We start from the raw sequence: 14,274 nt of genomic DNA on the forward strand, positions 1-14,274 counted from the left end.
GAATGAAGGGATTTTGAAGATGTCTGTTCTGCTCAGCTTGATTCAGAAGTCTGAAGTCCTCATTGCTGGTAATGGTTGGTCAATGACACCCAACCATCTCAGAACTTCATAAAGACTCTTAGGTAGAGAGGTAAGGCATCACAAGATACAGCTTGACAAAAGCTGGAAGCATAGGGGGTCAAAATGTGACCAGACACTTGATTCAAGGAGAACCACGTCTAGACTGAGAAGAAGAAAGGCAAGACACACACAATAGCACATTGCACAAAAGGCAATTTGGACATTCTTTAATGCTGTTAGATATTCTGAACAATACAGGAAATACATAAATCAGAAACCAAGCTCTGAACCTACCCTGGGAACCAACCATTATTCTCTGTCATCTTCATTGAAATCTCCCTGTCAGGTGGGGCATGGGTAGGTCTTCTCCAAGTGGGAAAAAATGGGATAGAAAAAAATAACAGGAAGCAGAAGGAGCCTCTTTATCCAGAATGGCATCTTCCTCTTATGCTACTATGAGTGGAAGAAGAGAGACATTCCCATCCAAAACACAATGACAGTGGGATAAATGGATACATATTCCTGGCTCTTCATTCAGCACAGACGCAATGAGTAGACCCGTTACATACACAGAGTGAACAGCATCACAGCCAGCCTGAATGTGTAACCATCATACTTAGAAAGGGTGACTGTGCTGAAATGAGAAAGAGCTAATCCTGCCAAGCTTCTGCATCCTCATGCTTACTCATGGTCTCTGTAATCCAGTCCAAATAACGCACTACCTTGGTGTAAAGACCAAAGGTACCACATCTTGGTCCCCAGGAGATCAGCCCGGCTACATAGTACCGCCTGTCATCAAGAGGATCTTGGATAGCGTAGGCTCCACCACTATCCCCCTTACAGCTGTCCTTGTCACCACCAGCACAGATCATATTGTCAGTGAATCGGTAAGCACTGGAATCAGCAGAGCCCTCTGGTTTCACAGACCGGCACTTATCCATGTCCACCACGGGAATCAGGGCTTTCCAAAGATAAATAGGCAGCCTTCCCCTCTCTCTCTGGCCCCAGCCAGCAATGTAGCCCAGAGTCCCTTCTTGCAGCTCATACTCAGGTGATTTACCAGGAAGACAGAGGGGTGAGATGTTTGGGCCCATCTTCACAGGATCACTCAGCTTCAGTAGCGCAATATCGTTATCAAAATCGGTCCTGGTTTCTACGGGCTGCTTCTTCCAACCAGGATGGATGAATGAAGCCTCTGCAATCAGCTGCTTGGCCTCCCAGTACAGAGATTCTCTACCAACATTGATTACCCCAGCATACATGTTGGGCTTGTCGTATCCTTCCAGCACATGAGCTGCAGTCATTACCCATCTTTCAGAGATGAGTACGCCACTTCCTCTCGGGTAATCGAAATACACCTGCCAGGGGAAGTTGCCCTTTTCTGCACGGGTGCCTCCAAAAATCTTTGCTTTCTCTTGGATGGGATTACTAGGCACCCCACAGACTGGAAAGAAAAGAAAAAAAGAGGAACCAGATGGGAGGATTAGCAGTTACAAATAGGGCGTTCTTTGGTACTGCTAAAGAGCCCATAGTCCCCTCCTTCCCTGTGTCCTCTAAATCATTTTTGATTATGAGTAACCTATGTTTATATTCTATGCCATAGAGTTTGCAACTAGTATTTACAGAGAAATTCAAGAAAATTCAAGCATAACTACTATCAACATTCAATTTAGGCTGAAAATACTCATTCTCAAATTCTTGTTCTGGAAAGCAGTAGTCACCACACCAGTGGTGGGTATGTCAAAGCTCACAATTTAATTGCATTCTAGTTAGCATTTTTGCTTTGCTGAATTATGTCCTGTAAGTGAAGGAATTGTCTTTGAAAATATACTTGCTTAAGTTCCTAGAAATATGACACTGCTCTTTAATTTATTTTTTTTTGTGAACTCCAGATAGCCTCAGGTTAAGTGTTCATGTTTGTCACTGATGTTTTACCATTTTTCCTCTCCATTCTTTTATTATGTAAAATCTTAAAGAGTGGGTTAATGGAGATCTTATCTGTCGGTCTTATGGGTACAGAGATGCTCTGTGCTCTTTATGTAAAATGTTCTACATGGTTTTGCAGAATGTGAGCACTAAGGACATAAATATGGCTGGTCGTTCTGACATAGCTAGGAAATTGATTTCTTATCACATTGCCTTATTTGAATCCTTATATATTGAACCCTTAGTAATATAGTCAGAGATTAAGGAACTATAGCCAGTAGGTAGCTTCTAATTTAAATGAAGCAGAGTTTGTTAAAGAATTTCGCATAATAATAGCAAGATTTAGGCTGGAAGGTACCTCTGGATGTGTCTAGCTCAACCTCTTCATCCCCAACTGCCCTTCCTCCTGTCCTCCTAACTGCAAAGCCAGGTTGCTCAGGGGCTTTGCCAGGTGAATTCTGATCATCTCCAAGGGTGGTGATTAACCAGCCTCTCTATGCAACAGTTCCAGTGCTCTGGGTGAGCATTTTTCCATAAATACAGTCAGAATTTCCTTTGTTGCAACTTGTGCCCATCGCCTGTCATTGCCTTTTATTGTTGTGTTCCGCTGAGAAGAGTCTTTCTTCATATTCTTTGTAACCTCCTTGTGGGTAGTAAATTCCCTGAGCTTTATCTTGCCTTGCCTTTTGCACTGTGCACTTGTATAGTCCAAGCCACTGGCTGAGCTGGCCCTTAAGAGGGCTGAATCATCTTCAGCTGGATCTTTTACTTTGCCAGTAAGTATTTGGGATTTGGAGTAGTAAACAGGCATCATGTACAACTACCCCAAGGCATGCTGCCTCCTGTAAGAGGGTAAGCTGAACAGCGTGCAGAATGCGTAGGATTTAAAATTCTCTCTATCAGCTGGAAGTTAAGACTCAGCCATAACTACCAGCGGTCAGGAGCAGGAGTAGTACCCATGGGCTTTCCTCCTCAGTGTACCCCAAGTGCACAAAGAGAGAATGAGAAGGTCCTTGACAGGGATATTTATTGAGCTTTCAGACACAGTAAGTGTATCTGAATACTGAAGGATTAACATTAAACCTTAAGGGTTTAGGCTATGACTTCCAGTGAGAGTACTGAAAGACCTTTCTCTTTCGTGCTGCACCTGTACTGCCCAGGGGACAGCTGGACACTACCCCCAGGAGAGGTTTGAAGAGAAGCTACAGTTCTCAGTGTAGCTTGGGAGGGACTAAAAAAAGAAAGGTCCAGCATGGTCAGACATCTCTTTTGACCTGACAGTCTTTTTGCTACCTGCAATGCAGACAGAGATAGATCAAAAGCACTGAACAACTTGAGAATGTGCATGCTTGAAGGTGGGGAAACTGGTGCAGAAACACACACTGATACTTGAAGAGGTCCCATTATACCAAATGTCTTATTATGTCACCCACTTTTGTTTCCTGTTTCTTTCTGTTGCCTCACCTGACCTTTTTTGGGGGGTTCACAGCTTTCAGAAATACCCTGTCCAACGTGATTCAAACAACATAGAAAGGATCAACGGTACTTTCAGGCTTAACAGTTTAAAACAGAGAGATGAAAGAAGCACCAGTCTTCATATTTATCATGTACATATACACAGCTTTTGATAGTACCTGGGACACATTTGGGTAGCTTTGTTCCCATCTCTTCATTGACCCATTCTCCATTGGCTGAGCAGTGATACACCGCTTGGAAAACACAAGAAAAAAGAGTGCCATAAGGATACGATCAAAATGAAGAAAGGACAAGTAGCATTACTATATGAGATGATGTATTAACCTGCTTATTTCCAGAGCAAGCACAGCTTTGTCAGCATTGCTGAAATCTCCCTAGAAGTACACAACCCCACCAGGGTGCTTCTGCCCCTATGTTGGAGGGACCAGAAATGTGTGTCAGGTGGGACAAAAATCTCCATGGTTCACAGACCAGGCAAATGGAAGGAGGACTTGCTAATGCATTTAAGATCAACAGCCCAAGTACAGACATTATTACAATGCATAAACACAAAAGCAACACAAAACTACTGCCTGCAACTCCACACCACCAAGAACCTTTTCCTAGTCTTGACCTGATGGGATATAATCCCAGCTCCATGGCGATGCCAGTACCATTTCTTAGGCCTTTGATCAAAGAAACATGTTTGTGTAGCAGCAGCAATACTTACCATCCCCTTTGGTTTTTAGGGTATAGTAAGGTGCATCACATTGATACCGGAAAGCAGCTTTGTACAGAGGCTCATGAAGTTCAGAGACATATATGGCTTGGGCATTGTCAATATGGACAGGATCACCACAGTTCACAGCTGTAGAGAAGAAACAAAAATGATCAAATATAATCAAAGGGGCATCCGCAACCAACAATATGATTATTCTGTATGGTGGGGAATGACTCAGCTCCTCTGGTCCCTGTACAGTCATCAGCACTCCCTTCCTCTGTCCCTTCAGCATGCTCACATCCCAGTCCTTCAGAGTCCTCCTAATCTGGACATACAGTGTATCTAGACCCTAAAGGCTCCAGTCCAGTCTGCCTCCCACAAAACAGAGATGGGTCACTTACGAACACAGCTGAAATGGGAGTTGCTCCATTCACCGTTGTCCTGACAGCTGGAGTGAAAAGTCATGATGCTGTCTCGTTTCTAGGGAAAAGAACACATGAACCATGAAAATCACTGGCCATGCAATGTATCTGACACAGCCATTCCTCCAGTGAAGGGTCCTCAAAATGCTGCAGTGGCTGGGAGAAGTTTCCACTTACCACAGCTTTGAGTCCTCAAAGGTGCTCAGGACACCTGATGGGAAATGGCATCGGGAAGCTGGTGAGAAGGCCAGAGAGGATATATGCTTTTTTATGTGACTTACCCTCACAATTTCGTAGCCTTCCACACAGGTCACCTTCACATTGTCCTTCAAGATATACTTATCCTTCTTTGGGTCAAGAACAGAGTTGGGGATGACACTCAGGGGACAGGTTACAGCTTTGAAGAGATAGGCGGAAATCGGTGATTAACTTGTTCAAGACTTACTCTCTCTCCTTCCAGCTCACAACTTCGTTCTCCCCAGTGATTATTCTCCCTAGTAAACAGGCATCCTCTGTTTACTCAATACCAGCAGCTGTAAACATGTTAACATGCAGTTGTACCATGAATCCGACCCAGGACGAGCTCTCTCCCTAACTCAGCAGCAGGGGGAATTCTTTCCCAAGTGTTTACTCACGATCCGCATAGTAGCGTATTTTCCAGCCTTTGTGCTGTACTGCGTGGTCTGTGTGGAAGATTATGTCAAGAATGTTGTTCCTAGTTTTGATTTCAGGAGGACCTGGGAATTTGCTGCCACAATAGGGGCCGAAGCGCTGCTTTCCAGAGACAAGCTGGTAAAATAACAAACAAGAAGAATTGAGAAATAACAAATGTATTCAGAGAGAGAGAGAGATTCTCAATAATTTCAAAAGGCAACATAGTTGAAAATGAAGTTAAGGAGTCAAAGGGTCTTCTGAATATGAGGACACTGAGGGGAAATCCAGAGCATCCTGACTCCCTCCCCAAGCCCTACACCTACTGTTAAGCTGTCGCGGCATTTCCCTTCCGAGTTTGCTGGTTCCACATCAAAGTCTCCGCTGCGTATGGACAACGCCACAAAGTAGCCTGGCCTCAGAGCCACTCGGTACTCACACCGTGAGTTCTCTGGGTACTGGTTGGGATAGTTGGGGCTGGCAATCTCCCCTGATGGCTCAGTGAAGACATTTCCAGTGCAGTTCACTAGGATTAAGGAAGGAACGCAGGTAGGATTCAGAAAGGAAATGGTTGGTGTATGAAGTTCACAAGCTTTCCCTCTTCCGCTACATCTCCAGACTCCCCAGTCTCCCCCGCATTAACTACATCACAACATTGCATCTTTCCAAGAAACTGAAACCAGGGCTGTTCTCTATCCAATTACCCAGGGACTTTCACTTCTAGTGGCCTTTTTTTTTTTTTTTTTTTAACCTTCCACCTGCAATTTAGGCCCCCTTCCTTCACGCTCAGGTCCTCATATCATACTCCTTTCAACATGCACCATTTGTGACTTTGCAATTTTTTGATTCAAGCCAAGCAGTCTCTTGGCCATTTTTGTGTCCTTATTGAACTGCCCTGTTTTGTCAGAGATTAAGATTCACAGATAGCAGCATGCTAAGAAGGGTCTCCATCACAGTGTTTAAAGAATGTCATTTAGTAGTTTCTTAATTCTCCTGACACAAAAATGAAGAATGTTAAGAATACTTTGATAGAAATTCCCCAAATTACAGTCCACTGTCAGTTCAGATTTGCACTGGGATGTTTTTTTCCCCAAAATATACCTGTCACAACCGGTTGAGAAGGTTAATAGAGAAGGTGTTCCATATACAATACTTCACTTGGCCTAAATTAACTCTTGCGATTGACCACGGCTCATGTAGATTTCTTACCTCCGCATGTTTTCTTATCCTCATAGAGGAAATACTCTGGTGGACAGGTACAGAAGTAACCTCCAATATAATTATTACAGTAATGACTGCAAGGTTCATCCACAAAATCCGTGCACTCATCCAAGTCTGCAAGTGTGAAAAGATGAATCAGCCAAGATTAGGAGAGGGCCCTAAGGGCAGGAGGAAGATGAGAAAGTGAAGCAAACTGGCAGACAACAAGGAAAAGGTATCTCTAAGACAGCATTTATACTGGCCATATTGGAAAGCAGCCCTGTCTGCTGTGATCTCTTTTAAACAAGGCATTCTTGTAAGGGAAACCCTTATGTCAGCTTTCCTCCCCCCATAGCCTGGACACTACAGAGATTCGGAGGAGGCTGCTTTAACCTTACCCACTGCAACGTAGTAGGCTGCAAAACCGGTGAAACGCTCCTCATTGGAAAAGTCTGATTGGAAGCTCATAGTGAGGGTGTTATAAGGGACATGAAATTCCTCCACAATCGAGGAGCCAGGGGCACGAGGTTTCTTCCGCCCACAAAGCACGCCTTCAACATGGCCACCAGACACGATCTGCAGAAGAACGCAGAGAGGTCTTATCTCATTACTGGAATATGTGCAATTACCAACACTTGAGTCTTTCAGCTTATAGGTGACTGAACAAAGGCTCCTAAATTTCATGCATTTCTCACAACATTCACATAGATCTCCCAGGGCACAGCTATGTCACATAGCTAGCAGGAGGGACCAAGGCTGCTCTGTCATCCACCAATCTGGCCAAGGGTGGAAGACACCCAGCCAAGGCACAGCTGAACAGAGCCCCTAGATAACCAGTTGCATGACATTTGTAAGATGCTTGAGTTTTCTCTCCTACTGACTTCCCAGCTGTGAAATACCTGTCTTAATTTCTCGGATACAAATTAATCCAGAGAGTTCTCTGTTAACATCCTTTCCTCAGGCCCACTTGCACAAAAAGTCAACACCATGGTTCAAAATGGCAAACCCAACCACTGGCCATCTGCAGAGCAGTCTAACAGGCTCACCGCTTTGTTGCAAAAGGACACATGTTATTACAGCTCCCAGCAGGGCACATCCATCCTACCATCCCACCTTGGTCCTTCTCCAAGGTCTCCTTCTGATGCTGCAGCCGATCTTACAGCCCCTTTTCACACATAACTATTGCAGGATAGGATGGTCTTGTTTCTGTCTGTCTGTGCTTGATCTTGTGGGACACAGAGCAGAGCTAGTGGGTCTCTACGTTTTAAAAAAGCTGTAGTGCATAGATCATTGAGAACTGTGGTGCAATGGACCACACTTTATCTGAGTGCCCACTATCCATACACAATCTCTTGATTGTTTTTAACCTTCATCATGTCCAATCAATTTATGATTGCATTAAGTCATCTATGTCCACTCATGGATTAATTCTGTATAATTTCAGGGACAGAAAATCAATGCCCTAAGAAAACAGTTCTTTCCTACTACTGGGTAAGAATATGCTTTGCAATAGTGAGGTGTTGGTGTTGGCTAAGAAGGCTTTTCCTATGAATATAAGAGAAACATTGGGAAGGGGGCATAGATGGGACACTTAGTCAGCAGACAATGCTCATGTGGTTATGAGGCAAACTCAAATCAATTTTGTGACTGCTGGTGCGGATACACTCAGTCATTTGGGCTTCTTGGAGCTCAGAACAGCAATGACGCGTCTATCTCCTCTTCCAGCCCTGAGCTTTGTACACAGCTTTGCTGTTCTGTGCTCTAACATGCCTTCTTGTCTTTTTCTCACTTGAGGACAGTGACAGTACCTTCACAAAGTCATATTCGCAGTTCTGGGATGGTTCAAGATCCATATGTGTGAAATAAAGGTGAATGCCATATCCCGAAGGGACCTGGATTTCCCAAGATTCCTGCACATCATTGGGATACACCTGAGGATAATTGGGTGACAAGATCTCACCATACATGGAGGTTGCATCAGCCCAGACAGGGAGACAGAAGAAGATAAGGTACCTGAGAAAAGAGGAAAGAAGATGACATTGCAGTGGTCCTCTCTGTCTGCATACGCACACAGTCCCCCGGTGAAAAAGCTAGTCTTTGGCTGTACATAGCATGCAGCATAGCTCCTGTCTTTGGAGTTTTAATGACCAACACTGTGGCTGTGTGGGGCTTGTCTTTCACACAGAAGGAGCACAACCTCAGTCGTGCTCTCTGCTCCTCTCCAGCTCTATAGGAGCTGGTGGTAATGCTGCAGGAGTTGAACACAAGGGTCTTAAGTGCTATTCCCTGCTTCACAGCCTTGTTCTGGAGGCTACTTGGGCTATAGATACATTCACATTTGACAATTAGTACAGTACTACAGGAAAAACACCTCATTTATAAAATGGAATTATTAATAAACCTGAGTTCCGCTTGGAGACTCAATAACTCACCACATCTGGGAAAAGCAGATCTTCCTTTCTGAAAACTTTCATCAATTGGACTTTGGAGTTATGGTCTGGGACAAAAAAAACAGTGTGATTGATTAATGTGTTGTGTGCTTCTGCATGTCCACTAGGCAGGTCAAAGACCCTAAAACCCCAGCCTGTGGAGAATACATCAATGTTTTGCCTCAAAAGCAAGTTTATACCTCTGTTCCTTCCTGCATACAGCAACTCCAAGCATCAAGAAGGGCTTTTAGGCTCCGTACTGACAAAATGGAGAGATGATCTCTATCTTGATACTCACATTCTCTCCTTATGACCATGAGTGTCTCCAAACACAGCAAATTAAGACAGAAAGCACCTCTCCCCTCCCGGGGTACTGAATCCATTCTTCCCCAGCACCTTCAAAATTATGCTACGACCCTGGGGTTGCAGAGCAGCTTGTCACGACTTTTCTAGCTGTCAGACAGGGACGCTCAGGAATATTTTCCTTTCCCATTTTAAACGCTTGCAATATTTACCTTCTCTTCCTAGTTCATGTCTTGTTTTCTTCTCTCTTTCCTTCTCTTTTCTTTCTTTCTTTCTCTTTTTCTTTTTTTTTTTTTTTTCTTCCTGTTCACACCTTCCTCCAGGCGTACCCAAAGTTGGGGTCTTGGGGACGAGCGCCCTGATTCGCAATATCGCAGCACCCTCTACCTGCGGGATGCGGCTTCCCAGCCTCCCCGCCGGGGTGGGGATACTCGGCTTGCCGGCTTTCGGCAGGAAGGGGAATTTCCAAACAAGTTGCACAATCCTGTTGGCTCAGGCTGTGCACAGATCTGGTCCGCGTTAAGCATTTTCGGGAAATCAGATGACTTTGGGGAAAAAGGAGGGGACGAGAGTTTTCGGCTGCCTCCTCTCTCCTCCTCTTACCCCTCCCTTTTAAAAGTTAGGAACAAAATCCAAAAGGTGTAGGAAAAGGACAGGCCACATGAGAACTGGTCTGGTGCTTCTGCATGGAAAAAAATGTTTGATCATCTTGTCCAGAGACCACTTTGCTGGAGTCCACTCTCTTACTGCAACTTGGTGGCCACAGGGCTACTGCCACTGCTCCTCATCTGATGCTTCAGAGACCCTTTTTTTAAGGGGAAAAAAGGAAAAGATAGTGGCCTATTCAATGTTGTGCCTCTCTGAGGCTACCAGCAGGAGTAAGAGTGCACTGTTTTGCTGGGGTTTGTTGTGGGAACACAGTAAGAACTTGACTAAGAACTCATAACTACCTCTTTATTTACCAAGTGAACTCCATGTAAGAGCAACTGCTCTTCAGACTTAGGTCTAAGTTAGATCTAAATTAGATCTAAGACCCATATTGAAAGGTGTTTCAAGACTTTTGCCAGGTAGGACCCTTAATCCAGCCAGCGCCCACAAGACAAGGCCAAAATATCACCATACAAAAGACCTGCCACTAATACTGTAGAAAAACCCTCCTCCTCACAAACCGGCTATACCAGGGCTGGACTATAAATGAAAATTTAAAACTCCATTACAGCCTCTACCCTCTACAATCAGCACAGCACACTCCAGAGCTTGTTTTGGCCAGGAAAAAATCGATTCAAGTTTCAACAGGCCATAGACAAAGTGTGTTAGCAAAGCCCAGCTGAAAGACTCCTTTATTTTGTCAAGGGAGAGAAACACCTACAGATGAATCATAACTGACTTCATCGTAGTCAGGATAAAGGCTTTACTTGAAGAACATGCCTAGTCTGTTTTCTTTGTCAAACTGAGAATGGATAGAGAAAGAAAACAGCGTGTCATCTCACTTCTGATGTCTCTTGGGAGCACAGCATGATGTTTCTAACTGGAATTTTGAGAACGAGGAAAACAGTGAGGAAAGATACAAAAGAAATCGTGGGGAGACATTTTTCTCCTCTGAACTGGGCATAGTAAAGAACTTGCCAGTGATTCTTCATGTCACAATCATATTTTAAAATGGGTATGGCAGAAGTAAAATGAGCGTGGGCTGATATATTAAGCATGTCATTTCATCGCAAGGGAATTGTATATCTTCATATAAACCTGGCTCGACTTGTTTGTAGCAGTGGTAAATTAATATGTGTGTGAATATTAATAATGCTTGAAGATATATACCTATTAATTAAGAAAAAGATTGCTGAAGTTAGTTAAATAAAAAGGTAGCTGCATTTCATATGGGCACATATCTGCATAATATTAACTATTTATGCAGAAGACCAGTGATATTTATGTATATATTTACATTGAATACACATACAGCATTTGATTGCATTTACCTAGATCTGTACTTTTTTTACAATTCATAAGATGAAACAGCTAGGTAATATACTTTACAATTCACTGAAACTATGTCAGAAATTATATTAAAATAATAATTTAAAAGAGGCAAAATCATGCCATTAAGGTTAATAAATGATAACATTAAGGTTGCCAATGCAATATAATTCTGCTTAGAGGCACACGCATTCTTTTAAATTCCTAAATTACATGACCACAGACTATTTTTCCCAAATTGCATAAGACAAATCTTTTCTTAAGATGACTCAGAACTCTGCAGCTGTAACCTTTCTGCCAGATGTTATGAAGAGCAGTAGTGTTCCGGTTGTCGTAAAATTACCATCTAAAACAGGCTTGACTGGCTTGTCTTCCCCGCAGGAAGTTGTGAGAAAAAAAAAAAGCTTTTCCCAAGTTCTTAAGAAAAGCCACACTTTCCCATCAGGAAACACTGAGTCAGTACATGAAACAAAGGGAGTAAATATTAAAAGAGAATACATAGCATTAATTAGGTCAAATCCATCAGCAGGGAATCAACAATATGTAAGTAGCAAGTAAATATCCTTGATCCACCAAGATATTGGCAGTAATTTGCCCATTCCACATTCTGACATGAGGAGGATTCAGTGAGTTTCTTGGCACACCACACTTCCCCACCTCACTCTTGTGACCCAGGCCAGTTTTGTTGCTGGTGGTTAAATTCAGAGCCGTGGGGAAGCCCCAGGAAAACCTGCCTGTGTGCTGGCTCAGAGCTGCTCAGTATAACCCGCTGATTTCTACCTCTACATACTGTACCAGGGGGATTTTCACCACAGTCTGTTCACCTCTTTTACTCCCTCCAGCCCTGAGTCTGAGTGCAAAGTTCACACAGCCTCCCACTAAAAGCTGGGACTTGGGAGCATTCTGCTCCATGCACTGTACCACACCGAGATGCCTGCTGACTTTGGGACTCCCTTCCCCTACAATCCTGGATGTAGTGTCAAGCGCCCGTGACTGTTAAGTGCAGACAATGCCTGCGCAGGCGATGGACCACCTTTCTTCCAAAACAGAAGCCCTACAGTCTTGTTCACACCCAAGGCCTTTTCCCCATGGGTGAGGGACTCTGACTCACAGATGGAGATATCCCACCATGGGAAAACCAGCATGGGTTCTGCCATGACCTTCCTAGGGATTTCATAGAATCATAGATTCGTTTAGATTGGAAGGCATCTTGAAGATCATCGAGTTCCAACCCCCCTGCCATGGGCAGGGACACCTCCCACTAGACCAGGTTGCTCAAAGCCCCATCCAGCCTGGCCTTGAACACCTCCAGGGATGGGGCATCCACAACTTCCTCCCTGGGCAACCTGTTGCAGTGCCTCACCACCCTCAAAGTGAAAAATTTCTTCCTCGTGAAAAACTTCTTCCTAAATTTCCATCTTCCAATTTCTTCCAAAAACTTCCATCCTCACCGCACGTATGGCTTCTCCCGGCAGTGAGCCAGCGGCTGAAGAGGAACTGTTTTTAGCGTTTTACGCATTTAGGGTAAAACGTTCCTAAATACTTTGGCTTACTTTAAACCACAAGGCTGTAAACTGCGGTGGCGGAGCAGCCCCTGTGACCTTTCTGCAGCAAGGACCAGTAACTTCCAGCAGACGTCTCGCCCCGGGGCCGGTGGCAGCGACACGACGCTCGAACCTTCCTCAGACGCAGCGGCCGGTCCCGCTCCCGCCCTCCCCGGAGAGGGATGAGCGCCGCAGATACAGCCACGGGCGAGGGTCTCCTGCCCGGTACCCCCCCCCCAGCCTGAAGCCAACGGCGGAGGCGGGCTGAGGGCCGCCCGCTGCGGACGGTCCCGCCGCTGCCGGTGGCACCGAGAGGCGGCAGCAGAGACCGTCCGACCCGGAGGCGCCGGAGAGGGCGGGGAGTCACCGGGGTGGTACGCCTGTTGCTGCGCCCCCTGACACCCGCACACGCACAAACACCCCCCCACACACACACCCGCCACGGGCGACACCAGAGTGTGGCGGTCGCCTTGTGTCCCAGCTCACCCACCCTGAACAGGGGATACGAACTGCAGCTCCCCTAATTTCGTGGAGGGGGGGGGCAGGGAACGGGGCCAGCGATGTCTGAAAAACAGGCTCTGGCATCACATTTATTTGTGCAAATAAAAGTCACCGAAAAGGTGAATATTTTTAAGCATGCCGTTCCCTCCCCATCTCAAATGTCTGTTGAGTCCCAGCTTCCTCCGACTCTTTCTGGTTTGTCATTTACCCACTCCTGACTTCTTTTCCACTACAGGCTCCAAGCCCCCCTATTCATTCTTCTAATGAAAACTTATTTTCATGTCTTCCCTGCCTGTTTTCCCGAGCAGTCACCCTTCTCCCTCTGTACTCCATCTCTCCCCGGTGGCGTTTCTCTCCCTGCCCTCTCTGTGCTCTTCCCTTGGCTCAGTGATTCACAGCGGCAGGCTTCAGCCAGATTTAATTTTATTCTGGCTCTTGCTTTTCCAGTATCTTACTCCTCATTGTCAGTGTTCAACCCTAAACTGCAGTCCTACCCACTCTCCAGATACTCACCTTGCCCCTTAGTAGCCTGCTCCTCTCCCGTGGCCCTTTAAATTGGGACAGGCTCCTGCGCCTGCCTGGGAGAAGAGGCACTGGCAAGGCAGGGCACAAGATTCCAGAATCAAGCCAGAAGTTGTATCTGTTGTATCTCACTGTTTACGTGTTCTCAATGGATCTTTTTTACCTAAATGTTCTCATCACTTTTTAACTCGTTCATGGATTTTTAATAAAACGATAACAATGATCTCCTGCCAGACAACAGCATAGTTGAGCAGGATAGAGACTTTAAGAGCTTATAGCCCCAGAAGTGTTAAATTTGCAGGGTAATTTAATTGCATCAAACATAGGAGGAAGCTTGATTATGGAGTGGATTCATTCAGTGGTGATTCCAACAGGCCCCTCTCTCCAATCTGGCTCTCCATTTTCACGAAAATTCCACAAACATAGAAGTTTGAGATGCCCATTCCTTGTCAAACATGACTGGGGGAAGGACAGAGAGTCAGCATGCTCACATAGGCCTCATTTACTTAGGAAACTGGACTAAACACCATAAACACCCAGTTAAACATGAAAATGACAGATGG

At 45.0% G+C, this 14,274-nt stretch overlaps 1 protein-coding gene across 1 annotated transcript; it reads right to left on the bottom strand.

Moving 5' to 3' along the window:
- Positions 1 to 266: 266 nt before the first annotated feature.
- On the bottom strand, positions 267 to 9,649 carry C1S (complement C1s). The gene is made up of 12 exons (XM_082492350.1): positions 9,380 to 9,649; positions 8,868 to 8,932; positions 8,244 to 8,448; positions 6,834 to 7,011; positions 6,445 to 6,570; positions 5,562 to 5,761; positions 5,220 to 5,373; positions 4,866 to 4,981; positions 4,564 to 4,642; positions 4,172 to 4,309; positions 3,621 to 3,695; positions 267 to 1,504 (listed from the first exon to the last, which is right to left on the bottom strand). The coding sequence occupies exons 2-12, from the start codon at positions 8,870 to 8,872 to the stop codon at positions 711 to 713; spliced, it is 2,070 nt and encodes a 689-aa protein (XP_082348476.1). The 5' UTR covers positions 8,873 to 8,932; positions 9,380 to 9,649; the 3' UTR covers positions 267 to 710.
- Between the last annotated feature and the right edge of the window lie 4,625 nt (positions 9,650 to 14,274).

The sequence above is a fragment of the Vanellus vanellus genome, assembly GCF_965231255.1.
Source record: "Vanellus vanellus genome assembly, chromosome: 1".
In the NCBI taxonomy this organism is placed as follows: Eukaryota; Metazoa; Chordata; class Aves; order Charadriiformes; family Charadriidae; genus Vanellus; species Vanellus vanellus.